At 33.8% G+C, this 24463-nt stretch overlaps 1 protein-coding gene across 1 annotated transcript; it reads right to left on the reverse strand.

The window, feature by feature from the left end:
- Positions 1-657: 657 nt before the first annotated feature.
- On the reverse strand, positions 658-1299 carry LOC126885426 (uncharacterized). The gene has a single exon (XM_050651996.1). It carries the CDS (start codon positions 1297-1299, stop codon positions 658-660), a length of 642 nt encoding a protein of 213 aa, XP_050507953.1.
- Positions 1300-24463: the final 23164 nt, after the last annotated feature.

Below are 24463 nucleotides of genomic sequence, written 5' to 3' on the forward strand. Positions count from 1 at the left end.
TCTTCCATTGTTATTTCTCACCTCCTCACCATATTTTCCAATTACATCAGATGTCGATATATCCTTTGTTCCTACTCTACCATTAAAATCTCCAATAATAAATATATTTCCCTTATTGTTTTCTACGGATATGTTGAGGTCTTCGTAGAATTTGTCCTTTATTTCCTTTTTCTCATTTTCATCTCGGCCATACACTGTGATTATGATTAGGTTTTCTTCTCATTCATCCTTCATCTATACTGTAAGTATTCTTTTTGTCCAACTTTCCCATGTTTGTATGTGCTTTATTCTGTCTTTATGTATTACACATCCCACTCCCGCTGCTGCTCTTTTTTCGTTTCGTACACCGCTGTATATGAGAATACGTCCACCTTCCAAATACATTTCTCCATTGCCTTTCTTTTTGATTTCTGTTATTCCTAGTATTTCTATTCTATTTATATCAAACTCATAGCTTAATTCTGCCTCTTTTCCATTTATTCCTCTCACCTTCCACGCTGCTAGTCTCCAAATTGTTTGTTTATTACTCTTACCATTTTCATTTCCTGTTCTTTGCCTCGTCGTTTCCGTTGATGTTTTGCCATCTCTTTTCCATGTGGTTATTGTAGCGAGTTTTTTGTTTGCGTGTTATTGCTTCTTTGTTGTTGTATCAATTCATTATTTTTTGTACTCCATATCCATTTCTCTCCATTGATTATTAATTTTTGATATCCTATTTTTACTTTCTTGTTTTCTTCTCTTTTTTTTTGCAATTATTTTGAGTTTATTTTGGATTGCTCTTTCTTTTAGAGTCAGATCATTATTTATATAAACCTGTTTGTATTCTCCTTTCATTAGTAGTGTTTTATTTTTCATTATTTCCAATTTTTTTGAAAAGTTATCTACTTTGACCAAGTATGTTTTGTTCTTGATTTTTCTTACTTTTGCATTATTTATTGCAACTTTTAATTCCTTATCGACGAAGTTTTTGACATGGTCTTCTATTTCTTTTTCGTTAATATTTGGTATATCCAATCCGCTTATGATTATATTGTTTTTCCTGTTTTCCCTATCATTCGTTTCTATTCTATTTTCTACTTCCTCTATGTAGTTCATTTTAGCTCGTATTTTCTTTATTTCGTTTTTCATCTGCAAATTTTCTTCTATTAGTCTTTTTATTTCATCCTTATACATCTGATTCATTTCTTTCACTTCTCTGATTAGATCTCTTGTTTCTTTCATCATTTCCTCTCCATTTGCGGCGATCAGTTCCTTTGTGTATTCTTTAATTTCTATTATTTGTTCTTTTTGAAAACTCATATTTATTTGATAATGTTTTATTCAATATTTTACTATTGCTGAGTTTGTGTTGCATACGCTATCGGCGTACTTCACTCTTGTTTTGTAAGTATTATGTGTTGCCTACTCTATCGGCGTAATTATATGTAACTACATGATAATGTGTTCTGTGGTTACCGTTCAGTTTGTTTGCTCTATGCACATCAGGCGTAAGACATTTGACACACCTCAAGAGTGCGGATGTCAAAATATCTCTTCCGTGTGCAAGTTTCACACGGCAAGGTTTATTTCTATTTTTATTATCAACGATTTTGACTTACTAAATCTTGTTTTTGGTTTCGTATTTCACTCACATTCACTGCTAAGTGTTCCAATTTTCCAATGGTCACAATTTCGCAATTTTCTACTCGTAAGTTTCCGTTATTTCGAAGTTTTCTTACAGAGCGTCACGTGTTTATTATCACCAGTGGCGTAACAGTATGTTATATATAAAATTGTTTACATAAAATATTTACTTTTTAAATTATTTTCGAAAGCCGTCTAAAGTTAGTTAGCCAGTTACTCGAGCGCGTCAGATTATCATATGGGGAGAAACCTGGTACCCTGCAGATGTACTTCTACCATATATTGGCTCTTAACACAGGGGAGTTCGTTAAGGGGGGCCCGAAAAAATCTATCCTTAAAACTACTCGAAATTATCAGATTAAGATAAGGCAAGTTAAGTACATGCAAAAAAATTACATTTCAAAAATCTAACGATTTGAGCGGGGCGTAAGGAAATGGGTGAGTCAAAAAGTTTCACAAAAAAAAGCGAATATTTCGCGAAATGAACGTCAGAGCAAAAAACTAAAAAATAGGTCTTCCATCTTTTTCAAAAATTTATCGAATGGTACTAAACATGAACCCCAAGGAGGGGGATGGGGGGTAAATTGAGAAGTTTAAATACAAACCCCGCGATATTTCGCAAAATAAACATAAGATCGAAGAACTGCAAAATACTCTTTCAAAATGTTTTTGAAAAATATATCGATTGGTATCAAACACGACACCCCACCGAAGTGGGGTGGTGGGTTTATTTAAAATCTTAAATGGGACCCCCAAATTTTTATTGCAGATTTGGATTCTTTACGTAAAAATAAGCAACTTTTATTCGAGATATTTTTTCGATTTATGGATAGATGGCGCTATAATCGGAAAAAACGAGTGTTGGAAATAGAAAAATTAATTAAAAATTTAAAAGTCCCCACTAAAATGGAAAATTTTACTTATTTTTTTTTTATTTTAGGCCCTAATAATCACAACTTAGTAGGTCCCCATACCGCTCGAGTGACTGCAAATTTAGCATAATTGGCTCCCCTACCATTAACTATGTGTATCTCAAATTTCATGTCAACCCAAGCCGTTCTATAAAATTCGGAGCAAAAACTGCGAGGAAATGGATTACTTGCAGTTCATAGATATTGTTCGTCCGCTATAACTTTTCCCATGCGTCACGATTAATTTTCAAACAAATTAAGTAAAATCATAAAGTGAAACGAACGTCGATGTGTATATAATACACATACACAATATATATTTTTTCTATGGATGCTATAAAATATGCAACTTCTCTCACTACTTACATACATTCAAAACGAACAATTTCTCAGGCAGTGAGAAAAGTCGGCCATTGGAGTGAGACATATTTTTTCTCACGGGTTCACCGCAAGATTAAGTTACATACATATGATCGCCATTTCCATGGTAACATGCACAATACAAACACAATTATTTTTGTCAAACAAAATGTGTTGGCACTTGTCAAAACTTATTAAAAATTACCTTTTATAAGACTGCTCAACTGTGAATTATAATGTTAAATAAAAAAAATATATAAATATTAAGAATATTAAATACCTATGTATATATATATTGTTATATTTCTATTTGATATGAAAATTAAATTTTGATAATTATAAACAGAGTTCAATTTAATATAAAATATTTTTAATTTTCTCAACCACGGGCATATAAATTTAGAACAACCTGTATACAACAAATTGTTATATTTAATTTTAAGAAGTGATTAGAATAAGCGTACGAAACTCGGAACAATGTGCTTAGATAAACAAAGTGAATGACGCGTACCATTATCGTTCTTCTCGGAAGGTCGATCATTAGCCTATGCTAAATAAAACTCAGTGAAATAGATGATAGTTCATTATCGTTTTTCGCGGAAGGTTTCGATCATTAGCCTATGCTAAATAAGACTCATTTGAAAGAGAGAATAGGTCATTAAAATTTGTAAATAGTTAGAAAGTATTTTAGAATGGGAATTAAATATTTTCTTTTGAAATCCATTAAGCATATTTAGAAAGATTAAAAATTGGTTTTGAGGAATATTACGAATGAGAGTTGGTGGTGAAAGATTAATTTGTGAATCTGGAAGGGATATTTAGAAAGTAGGGGAATGGATGACAAAGTGAGATCAGAATGTTTTGAGCTGTCGAGAAGTGAAGTGGAGTAGGAGACGGTAGTGTTCGAGGAGTGAGATAGCCGGTGTAGTTCCGTGAGTGTGGAGTATCTATCGTGGAATGAGAAGTAGGCCAGGTCGAGAGTAAAAGAACCTCCTTGAGCCCAGAGTGTCCCGGTAGCTGATAGCAGTTTCGAAAAAGGTAGAACACAGCATCACGACAAAAGCAGGAACGAGAGCTATTCGAGCTAGTTTTTCAAAGGAGAACATCACCGGAAGCCAGGACGAGGTTTGATCGCAGCCAAGGATAGCAGGAAAGGGTTTTGTGTGAGGACATTTTCAGTTCACCAGGAAAAGGTCAGTCTCATTTGTTTGGACATGAATGTATGGGTTTTTCGTATTAAATTCCACATAAAAAATTGAATAACATAATCAATAATATCAGAAAAGCTTCATCAAACTTAAATAGAGTTGTTCCTAATAACTCCTAATAGTTAAATGTTAATAAAAACTTTCAATTGAAAACCAAAAGGAAATAAGATTCCCATTTGTAAATGTTATGTTTAAGAATAATAAGAAATAGCAAAGATTAAGCATTGATTGCCTTTTAAATAAAATAAAAAATATTTTGATTATAATTGTAACCCATATGTGTATTTTTTTTACTCTTTTCTTTTCTATCCCGATTAGGAACCATTAAGAAATATTTAGAAGCCACGGAAGTAAGTAATTAATTTATAATTCGCCCTGAGATTGAAAACATATTGATATGTGATCTGGTTAATTAATTGGATTAGTATTAATACATTGATTAAATTAAGTAACGTATAAGAATATTATCTCATATCAATAATCAAGATCACATCAATATATATATATATATATATATATATATATATATATATATATATATATATATATATATATATACATCCCGCTATCATTATGTCATCTTTTCATGTTGCAGTCATTTGGCATCACCAAGAAATACTATCATTTTCGAATTTTAATTCGTGTATGTTTGTTGAGCGCATTTTTTAACGCCCTGTATCGTTCTCAGTTTTCTAAAATTTTAATTTTAAAAATTTAAATTATATACAAAAATTTTTACACTTCATAACCATTTTGACTTCCACCACATAAAAATGTGTATTTCCCATCATTTTGCCGCTTTTCGACGTTGCCACGAGTTAAAAATACCGATCTTTTGAGGACAGGTAGAAAAGGTCTATTGTAAACTTAGAGGATGGAATATTTTGGTAAAATATTCCATCCTCTCAGATTATAAACTACATAAAAGGTAGGTTCTTTACCTGTTCAGCTGGATTACCAAGCAAGGGTCTAAATATTTTACGAGTTGAATTGTGTTTATTTGATTTCATCTGTTAAATTAAAATTTCTCATACCGACTTAAAATATTTGTTTGAAAAATTCATTTTATATTTTCGTTTAATTTACTTAGGGTTTTTGGTCAGAATTTTGAAGAAACGCTTGGTTTGACATAAAATTTGGGACACGTACCTATAGCTAATATGTTAAAGAAAAAAAGTGATATTGTGCCGATATGTGCTTTTGATCTGGAGGTGAGTTTCGTCGGTTATAGGGTATGAAAACAAATACGTTCAAATAAGTCCGGAATTGGATAAACTGACTAATTCTAAGCAACTTCTATTTTATAGCGTTTTTCACTAAGTCAATACTTTTAGAGATATTTGCGAGTGAATATGTTCATTTTTCAACAAAAAAAAAAAACGTTTTTATACGGTTTTTCGCAAATAACTCAAAAAGTAGGTACTTTATTGAAAAAAAATTAGCAAATAGTAAATATAGCTTATAAAAAAGTGAAAAAATGGTATATGTGTCAGGTCTGTAGACCCAGTAGAAGCAGAGTTATTGCTAAGCTTTGTTTTAAAACCAAGAGGAGTAGGTAAACTAAATGGCAGATTCACACCCAAGAAAGTCACTAGAAATATCATCAGATAAATCTTCTTTTTTGGTTGATCATATCGGCCTTTGACGGTAATCTTGACTAAAAATCTAAAAATAAAAGGAAGAACGCAGAAAATACAAAAATTGCTGATAAAATAAATAAACTGACCTATGAAATGCCAATAGTGTCAAAATTTGATATGAGTAAAATTGCCTGAGGTTGTACCAATTACAAACAAGGTGTACGGCGCGGGAAATTTGAATGACTCCTCTTGTTTAAAAACAGACTATAGTGAAAAATAAGCTCTTATATCTCAAATTCCAAATCGAATATTTTAACGTGAAATAAAAAAAATGAAACACTTTTCTGGGAAAACTTATTACAACTTTCTTAAAGTGTTTAAGAAAACGTTTATTTTTATTTTTTTTTTAAGTTTCCAGCAGCAAGAGTAAGCAGGTTACGCTCAAAATACAGTTGTTCCTTTTTTTTTTTGGTTAAAAATATTCTAAAAACTCCCTCTAATTAACAGCCCAAATGGAATTAATCGTTACCACTTCACAAGTAACTTTATGTATTGTTTGTGTTTGTAAGTTTCATCAGTTCAAAGTGCTTATTTGTGGAAAAATTTGGTTTTAAAGTAAATTTTTTTAAATCTTTAATTTTGAAAAAAAGACTTTTGTCAAAATAACTTAAAAATTATTAGTGATACCAAATATCTTAAAGAGTAAAAAATGTAGGTGTTGCTTTTTTAAATATTTGGAATTTTTTGATTTTCTGGAAGACAAAAATTGGTTAAGATATGGCTGTTCAAAATTTGCATATACATACTCGTGACTAGTGATTCGTTCGAGGCCTTTCAACAAAACCCCTTTCAAAAATAAGCATTTTGAACCAATGCAACTTACAGATCATATACAGGGTTTCCCCGAAAATAGTGCGTTCCTTAAAGGTATAGATAGAAAGCACAATGTAGAGCAAAAAAGTCTTATAACATTTTATTCTAAATTCAGCCGTTTGACCAAAAAACGAAAATACATTTTGATATGCAAATTGATACTCAATTAGTAAATAAACAAGGGGTCCCATTAGATTAAATTTCACAGTCACAGGTTCTTCTACGCCATGTTGCCAGGTCATATAAATTTATGAAAATAAAAATTTACTCTTATGGAGAACAACGTAATTTTTGTTGAAACGGTTAACTTTAGGAAAAAATGTTACAACACCTTTTTGTTCTAAATTGTGTATTATATCCACACCTTAAAGGAACGCACTATTTTCGGAGACACCCTGTATAAACAATACATTTATCTAAAGTAACGTGTGAAGCGGTAACAATTAATTTTCAAGACTTTCTTTTGCCAAAAAAAAGGGAACGATTTTATTTTCAGCGTAACTTGCTTACTTTTCGCGCTAGAAACTGTTTTAAAAACACCAAAAAAAATTTTTTTTAAACACTTTAAAAGAGTTATGATGAGTGTTTCCCGAAAAGTGCTTTATTTTTTTGGTTATTTTACGTTGAAATATTCGATTTGGTATTTGACGAATAAGAACCTATTTTTCATTAGCTGCAACCCTGCTTCTACTGGGTCTACAGACCTTATACTGACACCTCTTTTTCATAAGCTATATTATTGCTAGGAATATTTTCTTCGATAAAATATGTACATACTTACTTTTTGAGTTATTTGCGAAAATCCGTCCAAAACGTGTTTTTCTATGAAAAATAAACATATTCACTCGCACATACCTCGAAAAGTATTGACCTAAAACTTTTATAGAACAAAATTTGCTTAGAATTAGAATTAGTCAGTTTATCCACTTCCGGACTTATTTTGCACGTATGTTTTTTCACCTCCAAGAAGGGGTGAAAGTCACATCCAGGACAAGAGAACATATCGGCATAATCTCACTTTTTTCTTTGGCATTTTAGCTACGTGTGTGCCAAATTTTATGTCAATCCAAGCGGTTCTTTAAAATCTGGAGGTTTTGCGATATTTTATCGTGAGTGAATGGAATAATAATTATTACAACGGCAATTATTGCCGTTGTCACTTTTAGATAAGAAGTCATTATCACAATGATATAGTCAGGTTAACTGAATTGTATAATTATTGTTTTTATCATTAAATGTGAAAACCTAGAATTATCCATGTCTGTCCGTCAATAAACACAACTCGTCTATTAGTAGGACAGAAAGAATGACAAATAAGGTGTCAAATGAAAGCCTATAACCAAAATATGATATTACATGTGAGAAGTTTGACCTCGGACTGCCTGTTCCAGAGTTGCAACCGAAAGTACTGTTTTAAATTCGTCGAAATAGTACAAACTATTGGTCAACACGACTAAGAAAGACCAGAACAAATACATACTTCCGGTTTCATGCCTGTCTGTTCGTCCATATCTGTAGGTGAACAAAATTCATCCGTCATATCAGCTGACAAAAAGTTACACGAAGGGTTCAAATATCGACTGCCGGTTCAACTTCCGGTCACTTTTTGTGAAAAATTAGAACTTACGATGTCCAATTGCTTGTTACAATTTTTTTTATAAGTGTTCTACTCTATCTATTCTGACTTTTCATTAACTTACTTAGATCACATATCCGTGGCTGGCGTGAATAACTTGACAAGTCGAAATTTTGCATTTTTGTGATATTTATTGCAATGGATTGCTTATTAATGACTTTATGCTGTGAATAACTGAATATCTTAAGAAATCACATTAATAACGTTTAAACCCATTGTGAATATACTGACAGCTCTTTGAAAGCCGAGATATATCTAATATCTATAGATATCAAATTGATAAAGAAAATTTAAATTTGACCAGTCGAGTTGTTGACATAATCTTTACTTTAGATTCCTTTACGTATTTTTATAACTCATTTTGTGATGTTACACTTGTTAGAATGCCACTATATCTAATGTGATACATCGACTTATCCAGTTATTCCTGATCCTCTTTTTGTAATAATAAATTGATAACTAGTTATGTGAAACTTGACGTCTCGTTTCTGACTATTATGTATTTTGATATCATGACTTGTCATTTTGGGTACAATATGATCTTAAGTTGATAAAATGAGATGCACGATCTGAACATTTCCCGCCTTCAATATCAGGATGCTTCGATTATGTAGGTGCGTGGGTCACGTGATGTACATACAGTTTAACGGTTTTCTGTCTGCTGCCGCTGTTCAGTTGTTCAGTTAATCACATATGTTAATGTTGAAAACACCAGTTACTTCTGTTACAATGGCGAAGCGGGTACAATTTTTAAGAGAATTGCACAAAAATGTCAAAGAAGGTTGTGTACCAAGTAATGACGAGGAATTTCTGGAAGTGGAAAATCTTATTCCAGAGAATAAAAGTGAAAGTTGTTCACCAACAGGAGAAAACAATATCCTAGAAGAAGGTAAGTGTAAGGCTTTACTGTAAGAAATGCATGCTAATTTGGTAAAAAAACTTATATTAAAGGTAACAAAAGTTGCATGTTTACCTTTGTACTCAAGTATCAATTTGTGAGATATTGTTAGAGGCAATGGGTTTTAAAATGTATGTCGTATGCTATGGTTATAGCGTTGATTGAATATAGGCTTAAAGGCGTTACAACTATTCATTTTAATTATAAATTATTATCCTTATATACACTGAAAACATAACTGGTTTAATCTTTTTTCTTCGAGGTATGGGGCACACAATTTTTCAGTTACGTTTCATAGTAAACTTTAGCCCAGGAAATATTTGAATATTTGTGAACATTGCCGTAGGTACAAAATATCAACTAAATAGTCTAGTAAAAATAAAATGACATGAACGTTATTGTTTTTTAGTAAGTACCTATCTTTAATTCAAAAAGTTGTGAACTGCCGTATCTAAAAGTTGGTCTATATTTCTGAATATTTTGTAAAATAATACTTTGCAAAGTAAGGTGCTAAATTAAAATCATCAGAATTTTTTCGAAATAGGTTGTCTTTATCAAATAAAGTAGCTGTTAAATCAATGTATTTTTTTTTTGTTAATATGACTACGCAAAATTTATTAATGAAATAATTGTAAAAACGTGGATGTTAATCAATTTTTAATAGGTTGTAATGATATCAACGGAAATTTTTGTGAGAAATTTATTTAAATTAGCTAGGTGTGTAGAATTGTATACAGTGTGGGCCAAAACAAAAACTCAACCTCGATATTTGGCAGTATTTATTAGATTTTAAAGAAATAACGAAAGAGGTCGATTTTTGATCTAAGGGGGACACATTTTTACGGTACATACATTTGCATTTTGTCAACCACCTCCCTTCCACTTCCCCCGCCACTTATTTTTAAATAGGGAATATGGGTCCTATGCTAGTCCATTTGAAAGGAAATTAAATTCTATATTCAGTAATATAAACATTAACATAATTATTTATAAAGGGTGTCTAAGAAAAAAAATTTAATTAAATTATTTCACCCAAAAAGAAGAATATATGTAATTTATTTAACTGAAAATACATTATACTGCTGACAGAAAACAGAAAAAAATGTTTATTTGATGACTAAACATTGTTTGTTGCTTAAATTCAATTTTCAACCTACCACGAGACAGATGGGTGGCAGCTTGAACATTGAAATTAAGCGAAAAGCAATGTTTATTTATCAAAAAACATTTTTTTCTGTTTTGTGACAGCAGTAGAATGTATTTTGAATTAAATAAATTACATACATTCTTCTTTTTGGGTGAAAAAATTTAACTAAATTTTTTTCTTGGACACCGCCTATAAGTAATTATGTTAATGTTTATATTACTGAGTATAGAATTCAATATTCTTTCAAATGAGCTAGCACAGGACCCATATTCCCTATTTAAAAATATGTAGTGGGGGAAGTGGAAGGGAAGTGGTTGACAAATGGCGGATGTATGTAATGTAAAAATTTGTCCCCCTTAGATCAAAAATCGACCTGTTTAGTCAATTCTTTAAAATCTAATAAATACTGCTAAATATTGAGGTGGATTTTTTCCTTTGGGTCACACTCTATTATTATTATTTTTTTTTCAGACTTAAATCTCTCAGACGATAGTGTAGCAGATCCAGATTATGTTTTACCCAAAGAAAATTTCATGAAACATCCAGTCGAAAACCTGCAAAATAACGACAGCAACTCTGATACGGAAAATATTCCAGTTTTGCAAACTCTAACCAGTAGAAATGATACAAAAAGAAAAGGTCGAACACGAAGAGAAAGAGAAGAATGTAAAAGGCTTAGAAATGCAGGAGAGAGCTGTACTACAGAAAAAGGCAAAACTAAACCCAAAAGATTATCGAAAAACTTATTACCTTGTAGGCGAAAATGTGCGGAAAGGTTCAGTGAAGCCGAAAGGGCTACATGTTTTAATGATTACTGGAAGTTAGGGAGTAGAGATCGAAGGGCTATGTACATATCGGGGTTAGCTTCAATTTTACCTAAAAAGACCCAGAAAACCGACGGCAGAGCAATAAATAGAGAGTGTTATTGTACATACAAACTGATCGTTAATAATGAAGCAAAACGAACCTGCAAAGAATGTTTTTGTAGAATATTAGGGGAGACTAAAGGATTTATCAATGTACTTGTCCAGAAGAAGAAGTTTTCTTCAACCGGAATAATAGAATCCGATCAAAGGGGTGTAGGTCCTCCTGCCAACAAAAAAAGTATAGAAGATATAACTACGAAAGCCATTACTGTAGAAAATCCACGAATAAAAAATATTTATCTCCTGATCTTTCTATAGCAAAAATATATAGGCTATATAAAGAAACTTGCTTAGAGCCGGTTTCTTTAAAACTGCACTCAAACTGTTTTCACGACTTAAAACTGTCTTTTAAAAAACCATCAAAAGACACCTGTCACACCTGTGATATGATAACGATGCAGATGAAGTTAGCTGAGGAAAATGGAGATTTAAAAATTCAGTTAGCTGAGCATCATTTGCAGGCTGAAAAGGCTTATTCTGCAAAACGCGCCAGTAAAGTAAGAGCTCAAGAAGATTCCTCGTTTCAGGCTTATGCGTTTGACCTCCAACAGTGTCTACCCACACCACTTTTACAAACCTCAATTGCCTTTTACAAGAGGCAGCTTTGGACCTTTAATTTAACGGTTCACAACTTGGCAACGGATGAAGCTACGTGTTACATGTGGGATAAGACAATTGGAGCACGTGGTGCAAATCAAATCGCATCCTGTCTGTGGCACTTTTGTTTAAATTATCTTCCACCAGTTGTCAAAGAAATTACATTCTTTTCAGATACTTGCGGTGGACAGAATAAAAATAACATCGTGGCAATGATGTTTACATTTTTATTAGACAAGCACCCAACTTTAGAAATTATTAATCACAAATTTCTCCTTAGTGGTCATAGTCACATGGAATGTGACTCTGATCACGCCATTATTGAGAAAACTAAAAAAAAACACAAATGAAAATTAACCATCTTCATGATTGGATTCAACTGGTTAGATCATGTAAGATAAAAAACCCATTTAAAGTTGTTCATATGAGTTTAAACGATTTTTATAATTTTACTGAGCTTGGCTTAAGAAAAGGACCTTTCACAATTAGAAAAAAGGATGTTGCTGGAGATAAGTTTTTATGGCAACCGGTTAAATGGCTGCAATATCAAAAATCCGTTGGCGAAATTCATTTTAAAGATAATCTCGAAGATAATACCCCCTTTAAATGTCTTACTTTCAGAAAAAGAGGAAAACCTACACACTCCTTTCACTTAAACGTAATAACGAAAGAACCTTTACCAATAAGCAAAGAAAAGAAAAAAGATCTTCTGGACATTTTGCATCTAATAGATCCTTTGTTCCACGACTTCTATTCAAATATAAAAACAACTGAAACCAAATCAACAGATCCCGATATTGACGAAAGAGATCCAGATGATGTCGATAATGACAATGCAGATGAAGAGAGCATTGAATAATAACAAAAACTATTTACTGTTTTTAGTTTTATTTGTATGTGACAAAGAAGACTGTTTTATTTTAGTTACAATTTTTTATTTTATGTTTCGTTCCTGTTAGTTTCTGAAATAAATATTCCAAACCGAAGGGCATGTTTTATTTAGCTGTAAAGTTCTCTATTTCATCAGATTTACTTAAATTAGAGTTAGTTGCTTATGGTGAATAAGTTGACAAGTACTAGGTGAACAATGTGACAAGTCTGATTTCTATAAAATAACCAAAGGAAATCCCACTTTTTTTCCAGATTTGTAAAAATTGACTAAAATTACTTATATTTACGATACTAAACTAAAAAAAAGTTAATAATCTTTTTTACAGCTAATTGTCAAAACTTAAAATCAATGCCCTGAAAAACTGCATTTTTAGACATGTCAACATATTCACGCCAGCCACGGATATAATTTAATACAGTTTTGATGTCAGGGTCTTCAAAATTTATGTGGTGAGTTCCGGTATGTGATGAATGAAAAACGACTCCATAAGCAGAAGAAAAAAGTGTTCTCAAGACCTAAGACAATACATCGACTCACAAGAGCGTTGTGACAGTAGCAAAAATTCGAGTTGGGGTTCTAATTACTTTCTCATGCGGCTTACTCTCCTGACTTGGCCCCCTCCGATTATTAAGTGTTCCCAAATCTGAAGAAATGATGGGCGAGTCACAAAGTTTCACAAAAAAGCAAATATTTCGCGAAATGAACGTCAGATCGAAAAACTAAAAAATGCGTGTTCAATATTTTTCAAAAGTCTATCGAATGATACCAAAAACGAACCCCCACGGAAAGGGGTGAGGAGTAAATTAAAAATTTTAAATACGAACCCTGCGATATTTCGCGAAATGAACATCAGAGTGCCAGTGTGTGCTTTTTTTCTGGGGATGAGTACCACCCCCTTCTCGAGTGTGAAAAAATATAGGTCCAAATAAGTCCGTAAGTGGATAAACTAATTAAATTCCTTGTAACTTTTGTTTTTAGATGGTTTTTCGCAAATAAATCAAAAAGTAAGTATTTGATCGAAAAACTATTCCTAGCAAATATAAAGCTTATAAAACAGTAAAAAAAATGATGTATGTATGAAGTCTGGACACACAATAAAAACAGAGTTGGAGCTAATCAAAAGTTGGTTCTTATTCGTCAAATTCCAAATCGACTAGTTCAACGTAAAATGTCCAAAAAATAACGCACTTTTCGGGGAAAACCCGCCACAAATTTTTTAAAGAGTTTAAAAAAAGTTTTATTTTTGTTATATAAAAAGTATCTATTCTATCACCATCAGCATCAAAAGTAGACCGGGCAGTATCGTCGCCCCCGCTAGCGAAATTATTCCGATTCGATTTTTTTGCACAAACTTACTCAAAAAGAGGTCCTTATAACATATCCAAAGGGTGCCGGGCGGTGCATTGGTCGAAAAATTGTTTAAAAAATTTTTTTGAAACAAATTCACAAAAACAATTTTTTCATTTCGAACAATTTTTTTTAGATAACTTGTGTCATTCTGGGCAAAAAAGGTGTCTTGCCATTTTTGTTTAAAATTGATTGTTGTCGAGTTATATGCGATTAAAAATTTGAAAAATGCGAAAATGGCCATTTTTAAGTCTTAATAACTCGATTAAAAGTTATTATTATGAAATTAAAAAGTGAGCAGATCAAGTTTCAAACCCTTGCTTCAAGGTCCTTAAGAGATTTTTGTCATTATTTTATTACAAAGCTGTTATTTTTAATTATTAATAATTAGCGCTATAGTCCCGGATTTATCGTCGCCCGTGTTAGTGAAATTATTCCGATTCGATTTTTTTGCACAAACTTACTCAAAAAGAGGTCCTTATAACATATTCACAAGGTGCCGTGGTCGAAAAATTGTTTAAACAATTTTTTAAACAAATCCACAAAAATAATTTTTTCACTTGAACAATTTTTTTTAGATAATTTTGGACATTCTGAACAAAAAAGGTCTCTTGTCAATTTTCTCTAAAATTGATTGTTGTCGAGTTATACGCGATTTAAAACCTGAAAAATGCGAAAATGGCCATATAACTCGACAAAAATCAATTTTAGAGAAAAATCTCAAGATACCTTTTTTGCTCAGAATAACCCAACTTATCTAAAAAATCGTTCGTAATGAAAAAATTATTTGTGTGAATTTGTTTAAAAAATTGTTTAAGGTGATACAGTAGCGATCAACAAGTAGCCAAAACGCGTTCCAAGATTGCGGCTGTAATTTTGAATATTTTTTCAAGATATTTGGCACACGTATCCGTAATATAATAAAGAATGGCGGTACAGAGCCCAATTTGAAAAATATATTAGGTAATATTTGAAAATTATTCTGTAATTAAATACAATATTAAAAAAACGAGCCTGTACCGCCATTAAGAAGAACAAAAAAATACACTTTCTTCAAATAAACTTTTTTATCCGATGCCTAGATTTTGTGTCATTTTGGAACTACTAAAATGTTTTATTTCATTAGTCCAAAACAAAATTTAAATTTTTTAATTCGACAAAATATTTCCACGCACAGGCTGTGGTCTGTATTAATTCGAGAACCAAGAGAGACAGCTCATTAACCGCCTTTCATTTTTTCTTAGAAAATAAACGATCTCTACACAAAGTACTTATAGGATAATACGCCGCCGTTATGAAATGATTGTAGGATGTTAAAATGACGAAGGATGTTTTACCCGGAAATCCGAATTTTATATACTTTTGTTATATTTAATACCCTAATAGCACACGACGTCCTTTGGACGTCCAAAATAGGTCAATTTTTGGTCCTAACGTCCATGGACCATAAACGGACATCCTTTGGACGTCCGACGCTGGACGTACTTCGGGTGTACTAAATATGTACGTCCTTTGGACGTCCGGCGTTGGACGTCCTTCAGGTGGACTAAATATGTACGTCCTTTGGACGTCCGGCGTTGGACGTCCTTCGGGTGGACTAAATATGTACGTCCTTCGGACGTCCGGTGTTGGACGTCCTTCGGGTGGAATAAATATGAACGTCCTTTGGACGTCCGTACTCGGACGAAATACGGACCTTTTCCAATCGTCCATATTGGACATATTCTACCAATAAGGGGATTAAACAGCAAAATTATTTAATAAAATATTAACTTAATTATGTTAATAAAATAGTTTAAATGGAAAAGATTATAAATCATATTTAATTCAAAACTGTATATGTAGTTGAATATCTAATACATGTTTTTGTTTTTATGTAAAGTGTGAAAATCTGATCGGTAAACTATTCGTTATGTCCACTCTACATCAACAATAAATTGAACAAGAAATTGACTAAGTTATTCAAGGCCAAATTTGACGAGTACAAAATGTATGATTTGTAAAAGAAAATGAAGGAATTTGATGAAATAGAACAATTGGATATGTTTTATTTTGTCAAATTTCTTTATTTTCTGTTTATTCACGGCAAAATTGGAAGTAGAATTGTGTTTTGTATAAGCCAAATTTGACCTTGAATAACTTGTCGTCAATTTCTTGTTCAATTATTGTTGATGTAAAGTGGACTTTATAATGTTTTATTATTCCCGTTACCAAGATGATAGAAGTTTGGTGGTTAAATCTAATAAGCAAAAATATAATTTTTATCAATGTATCCTTAATACAGATGAATATTGAGAGCATATTTTTGAAGTTGAGCGTACGTATGCCCAAAATAGGTCCAGTTTTAGTCCTAATGCGGATGGACTATAAATGAACGTCCTTCGGACGTCCGACGTTGGACGTACTTACGTGTTGAATAAATATGAACGTCCTTTGGACGTCCATTGGACGTCCGTGCTCGGACGTCCGTTGGACATTGACATCGATCCGTGAGCGTCATCTGCAAAGAAGAAAATCACAAGCCAGGACAACCAATCCCAATAGTGAGTGTTTCAAACTTTTGTGTTGTGTTGTCAAAAGTTTATTTAATTATTTATGTTTTTCCTTACATACTTACATATTTTTTCAAGCTTTGTAACGATGTGATGCCTCGGCGGGCGATGAGCTGCTGTTACCGGAGGGGACTGATGGAGTGTCCGTGTTTGCGCATTCCTTCTTCACGGCACCGCTGGGGGAAACCGAAGGAGAGGGCATCGAGAGCATATTTAAGGCGAGCTAGGAGAATGAGAAAATCAGTCATGGTTCGTGTATTGAACTTACTATGGCTCAACAGCTGATGCCTCGCGTATTGAACGAGCTTCAGCTGGCCTGGCAAAGATGCGCCGTTTGTGAGGCGGAACTATGCCTAGGTAGACGCCACCGTAGTGACGTGGAGTCTTGCCACAATCGTTATCGCAGTAGGCGGTAGTAGCGAGGAACGAGTGACTGCATTGAAGTGAAATGCCGTCTCCAGGCTACGTTGTTTTAACGTAGCGAGATTATTATTGTATATATTGATTATCGTATTATTTCGATGTTGCTATTATGATCGGATAACTATAATAAAGTTTAATATTGTTTTTCCTTTGCAGAAGATGGAATTATATTTTATTTTATTTGTTTTAAACTGTATATAATTACCTTTAATATATTTGCTTTATTTTTAAATTGTGTTTTACTGAGTCTGTCGTCCTTAAAAGAACTACCCGTTACAAAATGGCGCCCGAGCAAAATAAAAGCTACGCAGTTTGTAACTACCCGTTACAAATTGGCACCCGAGCAATAATTAGAACCATACAAAGACACAGACTCAGTACCAGGTCCACGTCGTGGATAAATAAATAGAACCCGTTCAAAGATGATTAAGCTTCTTTGTTTTCAGATTCTTAAGGAACCGAAACCGAGAAGGAACCGAAAATAAACGTCGCCGATGCAACGAGCAGGAAGAGTTGCGACCGTTCGCTGTAGAAAAACCTTGGCATACTGTCCCAATGGAGTTGAGGGGATCACGCCCAAGATCTACAGAAGGAAGCACCTTCTAGCCAGTCATCCGAGACCAATTTACGAATCACCGAAAAATACGACATTGTTGATGGAACCGTCAAAGATGCAGCCAGCAGGAAGAATGTGACCATTTGCTGTAGAAAAGCCTTGGTACACTGTCCCAATGGATATGAGGGGACCACGATCAAGATCTACAGAGGGAAGCATCTTCTTCATGCCTTAAGGGTAAACCGTCGCAGATGCAGCCAGCAGGAAGAATGTGACCATTTCTGTAGAAAAGCCTTGGTACACTGTCCCAATGGATATGAGGGGACCACGACCAAGATCTACAGAGGGAAGCATCTTCTTGACAGCCATCCAGGACCAGTTTACGAAGTAAGGAAGAACCGACCAAGACCACACCGATGATGAGCCCAAGCCGTGTTGCACACACGGCACAAAAAAAAATGTATGCTACATTTTTTTTTGTTTTCCAAAGAGAAGGGGGTGTAACGATGTGATGCCTCGGCGGGCGATGAGCTGCTGTTACCGGAGGGGACTGATGGAGTGTCCGTGTTTGCGCATTCCTTCTTCACGGCACCGCTGGGGGAAACCGAAGGAGAGGGCATCGAGAGCATATTTAAGGCGAGCTAGGAGAATGAGAAAATCAGTCATGGTTCGTGTATTGAACTTACTATGGCTCAACAGCTGATGCCTCGCGTATTGAACGAGCTTCAGCTGGCCTGGCAAAGATGCGCCGTTTGTGAGGCGGAACTATGCCTAGGTAGACGCCACCGTAGTGACGTGGAGTCTTGCCACAATCGTTATCGCAGTAGGCGGTAGTAGCGAGGAACGAGTGACTGCATTGAAGTGAAATGCCGTCTCCAGGCTACGTTGTTTTAACGTAGCGAGATTATTATTGTATATATTGATTATCGTATTATTTCGATGTTGCTATTATGATCGGATAACTATAATAAAGTTTAATATTGTTTTTCCTTTGCAGAAGATGGAATTATATTTTATTTTATTTGTTTTAAACTGTATATAATTACCTTTAATATATTTGCTTTATTTTTAAATTGTGTTTTACTGAGTCTGTCGTCCTTAAAAGAACTACCCGTTACAGCTTTTTGGTATATTTTTCATATTTTTTACTATATTTCGATAAAAAAATTCTTCGCAGTTTTATCCTAATCAACATCATCATCATTCTATCCAAAAAGGCAAATCGCCAAAATCGCAATTTTATCATAATATGATATGTATATTTGCATTTTACCACATTTTTTCGATGTTTTGAAACATTTTTGTATATCTTTTGTGTATCTATCTATATTTTGTATATCACCCCTCCTCGGGGTGAAACTCACCCCCCAAATTCACATACTAATTTGTAAGTACACATACTTTGTAAGTATGGAATAAAGGTTGCTTAATATTAATCAGTTTATCGAAGTCCGGACTTATTTTGAACGTTTTTCACCCCAGAGAAAGAGTGAAACTCACCCCAGGGCAATAGCACACATTGGCACAATATCACTTTTTTTCTTTGGCATGTTAGCTATGCGTATGCCAAATTTCATGTCAATCCTTTAAAATTTACAGCAAAAACCATCAAAGAATGTAGTAATACTTGTTTTCATGAAGTCGGTGATAGAGTTTGACAAATCTTTATGGTTGTTAAATATCTTTTAATTTGTGTATTCGATTTTTAAAGGTAGGTACTGTATACGTCCATTTGGCACAATAAAAAATAACCTTCGACCGGTACATATTGCTTGTATCGATGCTCGGTGCATTGTTCAGTCATAAATTTTACCTGTCCCTATAGCGTCGGCCGTCGGTCGGGTCCTATTGTAAATTATTATAATAATAGTCCGTCTCGGTATTTTATTATTTCTGTCATAAGTATCTCTGTGGAAATGCAAATGCTGCTTGTAACATCCCAAAAACCAGCTCTACTATTAATTGTACTCGTATAAATAAGTGTATAATATGTACCTACCTACTTATTTATTGTATTCATTTATAGACCTGGATCCCGCGTAATAAAAAAAGTTGATTAACAGCAAGCTGAAAATTTGTTAATAGCTTCACGGTGTCTAGTCGGACAAACTTTGATGTACGGGAATACTGGAACCGGGGAAGTTTTAATTGTGGAACAGGTTAAAAACTTGGAACATCAGACTACCGAAAACGTTCCATGTATTTTGTCGGACAGAACTTCCAATTGATTTGTTACCATTTCATTAAACTCTTATGCAAAAATCAGACTGCGTACCAGTCTACTTTTATTCTCTTAATATTTTTACTTAAAAAAAGTGTACTACAATCATCTCGCTAAACTTAATATAACTGTTTTCGAGATAAACCCATTTTAAATCTGCGATATAACATAATTTTTTGCATAATATTGTAGTTAAATCCGAAAAATCAACTTAAAACCATAATAATAATTGTGCCAATTCTCATTTATGTCATTTATATTTTTGGAGATTTTTATGGTTTATAAGTTATTTTTCGAGTTTAGCGAGACGAATGTAGTATATATTTTTTAAGTAATAATATTAAGAGAATAAAACTTTTGATTCGAAAAGTATATGTAATGTAGAGTTCCCTCAGCGATGTGATATAATATTATTACAGTATAGCTCCCCGTGCATGACAAGCTTATGGAGGTAGCCCATATAGCCTAGGCTATAATATTATTAAAAAAATCACTTAGATGGGACAATGGCTTTAGGAAATTCGAGACATCAAAAATGGCCCATTTTTAAGGTGGTGCGTTAATTTCTTGGAGAAATGTAATTATAATTTAATGTAAATAATCTAATATCCAATAATTGTAAATTAATATAAGATGTAATATAAGTTCTTTAAAAAATATATTTTTTATTTCCCACAATACATTCTCCACAGGTATAAATATCGTCTCTAGACGTCCACCGAACGTCCTCCCAGGACGTTAGATGGATGATCGGCAGCAATACATTGGACCAAACTGGGACGTCCTATGAAGGCCCAATTGACGTCCACCGAACGTCCCTTCGGACGTTAGGTGGACCTCCATTGGGCGTTTGGCAACGTGGAATTTGGACCAAAATTGGACGTCCTGTTAAGGTCCAATTCACGTCCCCTAAGACGTCCGATTAAGATCCAATTTACTCCGATTAAGGTCCAATTTACGTCCAATTAAGGTCCCATTTACGTCCGATTAAGGTCCAATTTACGTCCGATTAAAGTCCAATTTACGTCCGATTAAGGTTCAATTTACGTCCGATTAAGGTCCAATTTACGTCCGATTAAGGTTCAATTTACGTCCGATTAAGGTCCAATTTACGTCCGATTAGGGTCCAATTTACGTCCCCTAGGACGTCCGATTAAGATCCAATATATGTCCCCTCGGACATTAGATGGACGTCCAATGGACGTTCGGTAGCGCGACATTTGGACCAAAATAGGACGTATAAAGGACGTTCCTCGGACGAAAACGGACGTCCAATGGACGTCCCTAAAGTCCGTGAAGGACGTCCATTGGACGTCCTTGTGCTATTAGGGTAGGTACCTACCTATAATTCTGGTGATTTTTTAAATCCTCTATTGTTAAGAGAATTTACACCTTTAGCCAAAGTTTTACGATTTTCTAACGGAAATTAACAAGTTATTTTAAATACGCACCAATTATCGATGTTGAAAGGAGTTTTTCAAGTTATAAAAATATTTTGTCTGATCAAAGAATATGTTTCCTCGTAAAGAATTTGGAAAAACACATTGTAGTGAATTATAATCGAAGATATATTTATAGTGATATTGTTGTTTTATTTTAAATAGGTAACTATTGGTAGCAGTTTTTGTAAAAACTGTGAATAAATTGCATATATAAAAAATGATTTTATTTGAAAAATAATAAATAAGATTACTAAATAAGACAGAAAATTTGTGGTTTCCCGAAATGCGCATTTTTTGAATTTTTGTGCATATCTTGCGCATATTTCGTAATTTTTTACCGCATATATATGCGAATATTTCATCAAAATTGATCGCATATAAATCCGCTCCCTAGTCATTGTATTCTGTTGGCTGATTCCAATGATTTGAGCCGCCGTACGACACGTTGGGACCAATGGGAGTGAAGATACGTAACTAATACCTATCAAGAGGTTTACTCAAACTTCTTTTCTGTACTTATACCTACCACTCGGTATAAGTACAAAAAAGAAGTTTGTGTAAACCTTTGCACAACTGTGTAAATACTAAAGAAAAATCTATATATATATATATATATCCCGTTCACAGCGTAATACGCCTTTGGGTTCCCGTTCGCCAAGCCTGTCTATTCTGCCAGTCTTCTTCAGATAGATTTCTTGCTGACATTGCTTTTGAGATTCCTTGGATCCATGTTGTTGGTGGTCGTCCTCGTTTTCTTTTCTCTGGTGGTACCCATTCTAATATCTTTTTGGGTAGTCTTTCTTCCCCCATACGTCTAACATGTCCGTACCATATTAGTTGTTGTTTTTCGATGTCTTCTATAATTGATCTTTGTACTTTCATTTGTCTCCTGATGTCCTCATTTTTCACATGTTCTAATCTAGACTTTCCCGCTGCTCTCCTCCAAAAATCCATTTCAACTGCCAATAGGTTACCTTTAAGTTTTTGTGATAACTGCCACACTTCTGAGCCATAGACGATTACTGGTTTTAATATGGTATTATATATTCGTTTTTTCGTTTCCGGTCTTATATTTTTTTGCCATAGTACTGAATTCAACGCACCTATAACTTGTTTTCCTTTGGTTATTCTGTCTTTTATGGCTTCATCACTTCGTCCTGTCTTTGTCAGTTTTACCCCCAAATATGTACATTGGTCACATTTCTTAATAGTTTCATCTTCTAAGTCGAGGTCATCTGGATTATTTTCTCCTCCTACGCAAAGATATTGTGTTTTTTGGACATTTACTTCGAGGCCCCATTTTTTGTACTCTTCCATTAGTTTTCTAGCCATATACTCCAGGTCTTCTTTGTCTTGGGCAATAACTACCTGGTCATCTGCATAGTGCAACGTATATAACGTTTCATCCCCAATAGATAGCCCCATCCCTTTACACTTCTTCTTCCAGTGCCTGAGTGCTTCATCGATATATATGTTGAACAGTATGGGAGATAAACAACAACCTTGCTTAAGTCCTTTTGTTACCTGAAAACCATTAGACACCTCTTTTCCTATTTTAACTTTTGCTATTGTGTTCTTATAAAGCTCTTTAATAGCATCGATTAGTGTAACGCTGATACTGGTTTTCTCCAATACTTTCCACAACTTCGCAACCGGCACGGTGTCATATGCTTTTGTTAAATCGACTAAGAGTAAATGCACTTCTCAAGAAAAATCTAAAATATTAAAAAAAAATAGTGGAATCCATTAATCTGTTCTCGAAAAATTAGCTATGAAAATGAGCATAATTTTCTATATCCCTAACTTTTGACGAGCAGTTTAGCTTAAATGGGGAAAAGCGGTAAGCTTAGACCAAACACCAGTAGGAGGCATTCAATTAATTGAGGAAAAAAATTAAATGGATAACAATATTCATTTCAGTTATAGAAAAGGCATTGCCCCGCTAGAATGGTTGAAATCACAAGTAACAATTAATAGTCCTACAAAAAAGACAGGCGCTTGAAAGTGATAAGACCATTGAACAATAAGCCTGCGAACTGCCTTTTAAACACATTCTTAAAAATAATCCATAACACAATTAAAAAAAGGTTTGTTAAGAAATTCTTTTATAGACTTCAGAAATTCAACAACTTCTCCTGATTATGTTTAAAAAACGTACGGAATGCACTAAATGAAAAAAAGAAGAAAAATATTTATCATACCGTTATACTCTAATATATTCTTACGTTGAATATTTGATGCTTCCCTGTAGAGTATAAAACGGACACTTGTGTTTTTCCCGTGAGCTGCCTTGTTTAGTCTTCTTTGTCGTTCTATTCGTTAAATCCTATCCTCTCAAGTCACAGCGTCAGAAAGCAGTGGGTATATGCAGTGAACGGGAGGCCTATGTCGAGCAGTGAACGTTGGGGCCCTTTCGCGTTTATCATATGTAGAGAAGTCGCTTGTCAAAAACTGGACGTATGTAATCGTATTCTATTTGTTAAATACTCTCACCTAATATGTCATACCATGTGTGTTAATCCATTTTATTTCTACAATTTTAAAGTGTTATTACATGCCGTCATTTTCATTTGTCTACACCATCTTATTCTGCCAGTTAAATCCCATCATTTCAGACGCTGTACGTCACGATTGAACCAATAGAACCGTAGATACAAGACTAAGGCCCTTTTGACATGATGCTGTAATTGATTTTCATACGTCATTGTATTATATTAGTCAAATCCAGTTATTTTAGGTGCTGTACGCCACGATTGGACCAATAGGAGCGAAGATACGTAAATAAGGCCCTTTTGACATATTGCTGTATTTGATTTTTCTGTGTCATTGTATTCTGTTCATTAAACCCTACCATTTGAGCTGCTGTACGTCACAATTGGACCAATAGGACTAGATATACATAACTAGGGCCCTTTTGACTTGTTGCTGTATTTGATTTTTCTGTGTCATTGTATTTTATTTGTCAAGTCCTATTATTTGAGATGCCGTACGTCACGATTGGTCTTATAGGACCGAAGATACGCGACTAAGGCCCTTTTGACATGAGGTTGTATTTGATTTTTCTCTCATTGTATTCTGTTTGTCAAATCCTATCATTTGAGGTGCTATACATCACGATTGGACCAACAGGACCGAAGATACATAACTAAGGCCCTTTTGACATATTGCTTGTTTGATTTTTCTGTGTCATTGTCTTCTATGATGTCTAAGGCATATCTCTGATATGCCCTATTTTTAAATTGGACTTCGTAAGTCCTAGGTTTTCACCCAC

The sequence above is a fragment of the Diabrotica virgifera genome, chromosome 5 (genome assembly GCF_917563875.1).
Source record: "Diabrotica virgifera virgifera chromosome 5, PGI_DIABVI_V3a".
NCBI lineage: Eukaryota > Metazoa > Arthropoda > Insecta > Coleoptera > Chrysomelidae > Diabrotica > Diabrotica virgifera.

What these genes read in the sequence shown, in the direction of transcription:
- LOC126885426 (XM_050651996.1), bottom strand. Translation starts at nt 1,299, where the DNA reads ATGAGTTTTCAAAAAGAACAAATAATAGAAATTAAAGAATACACAAAG.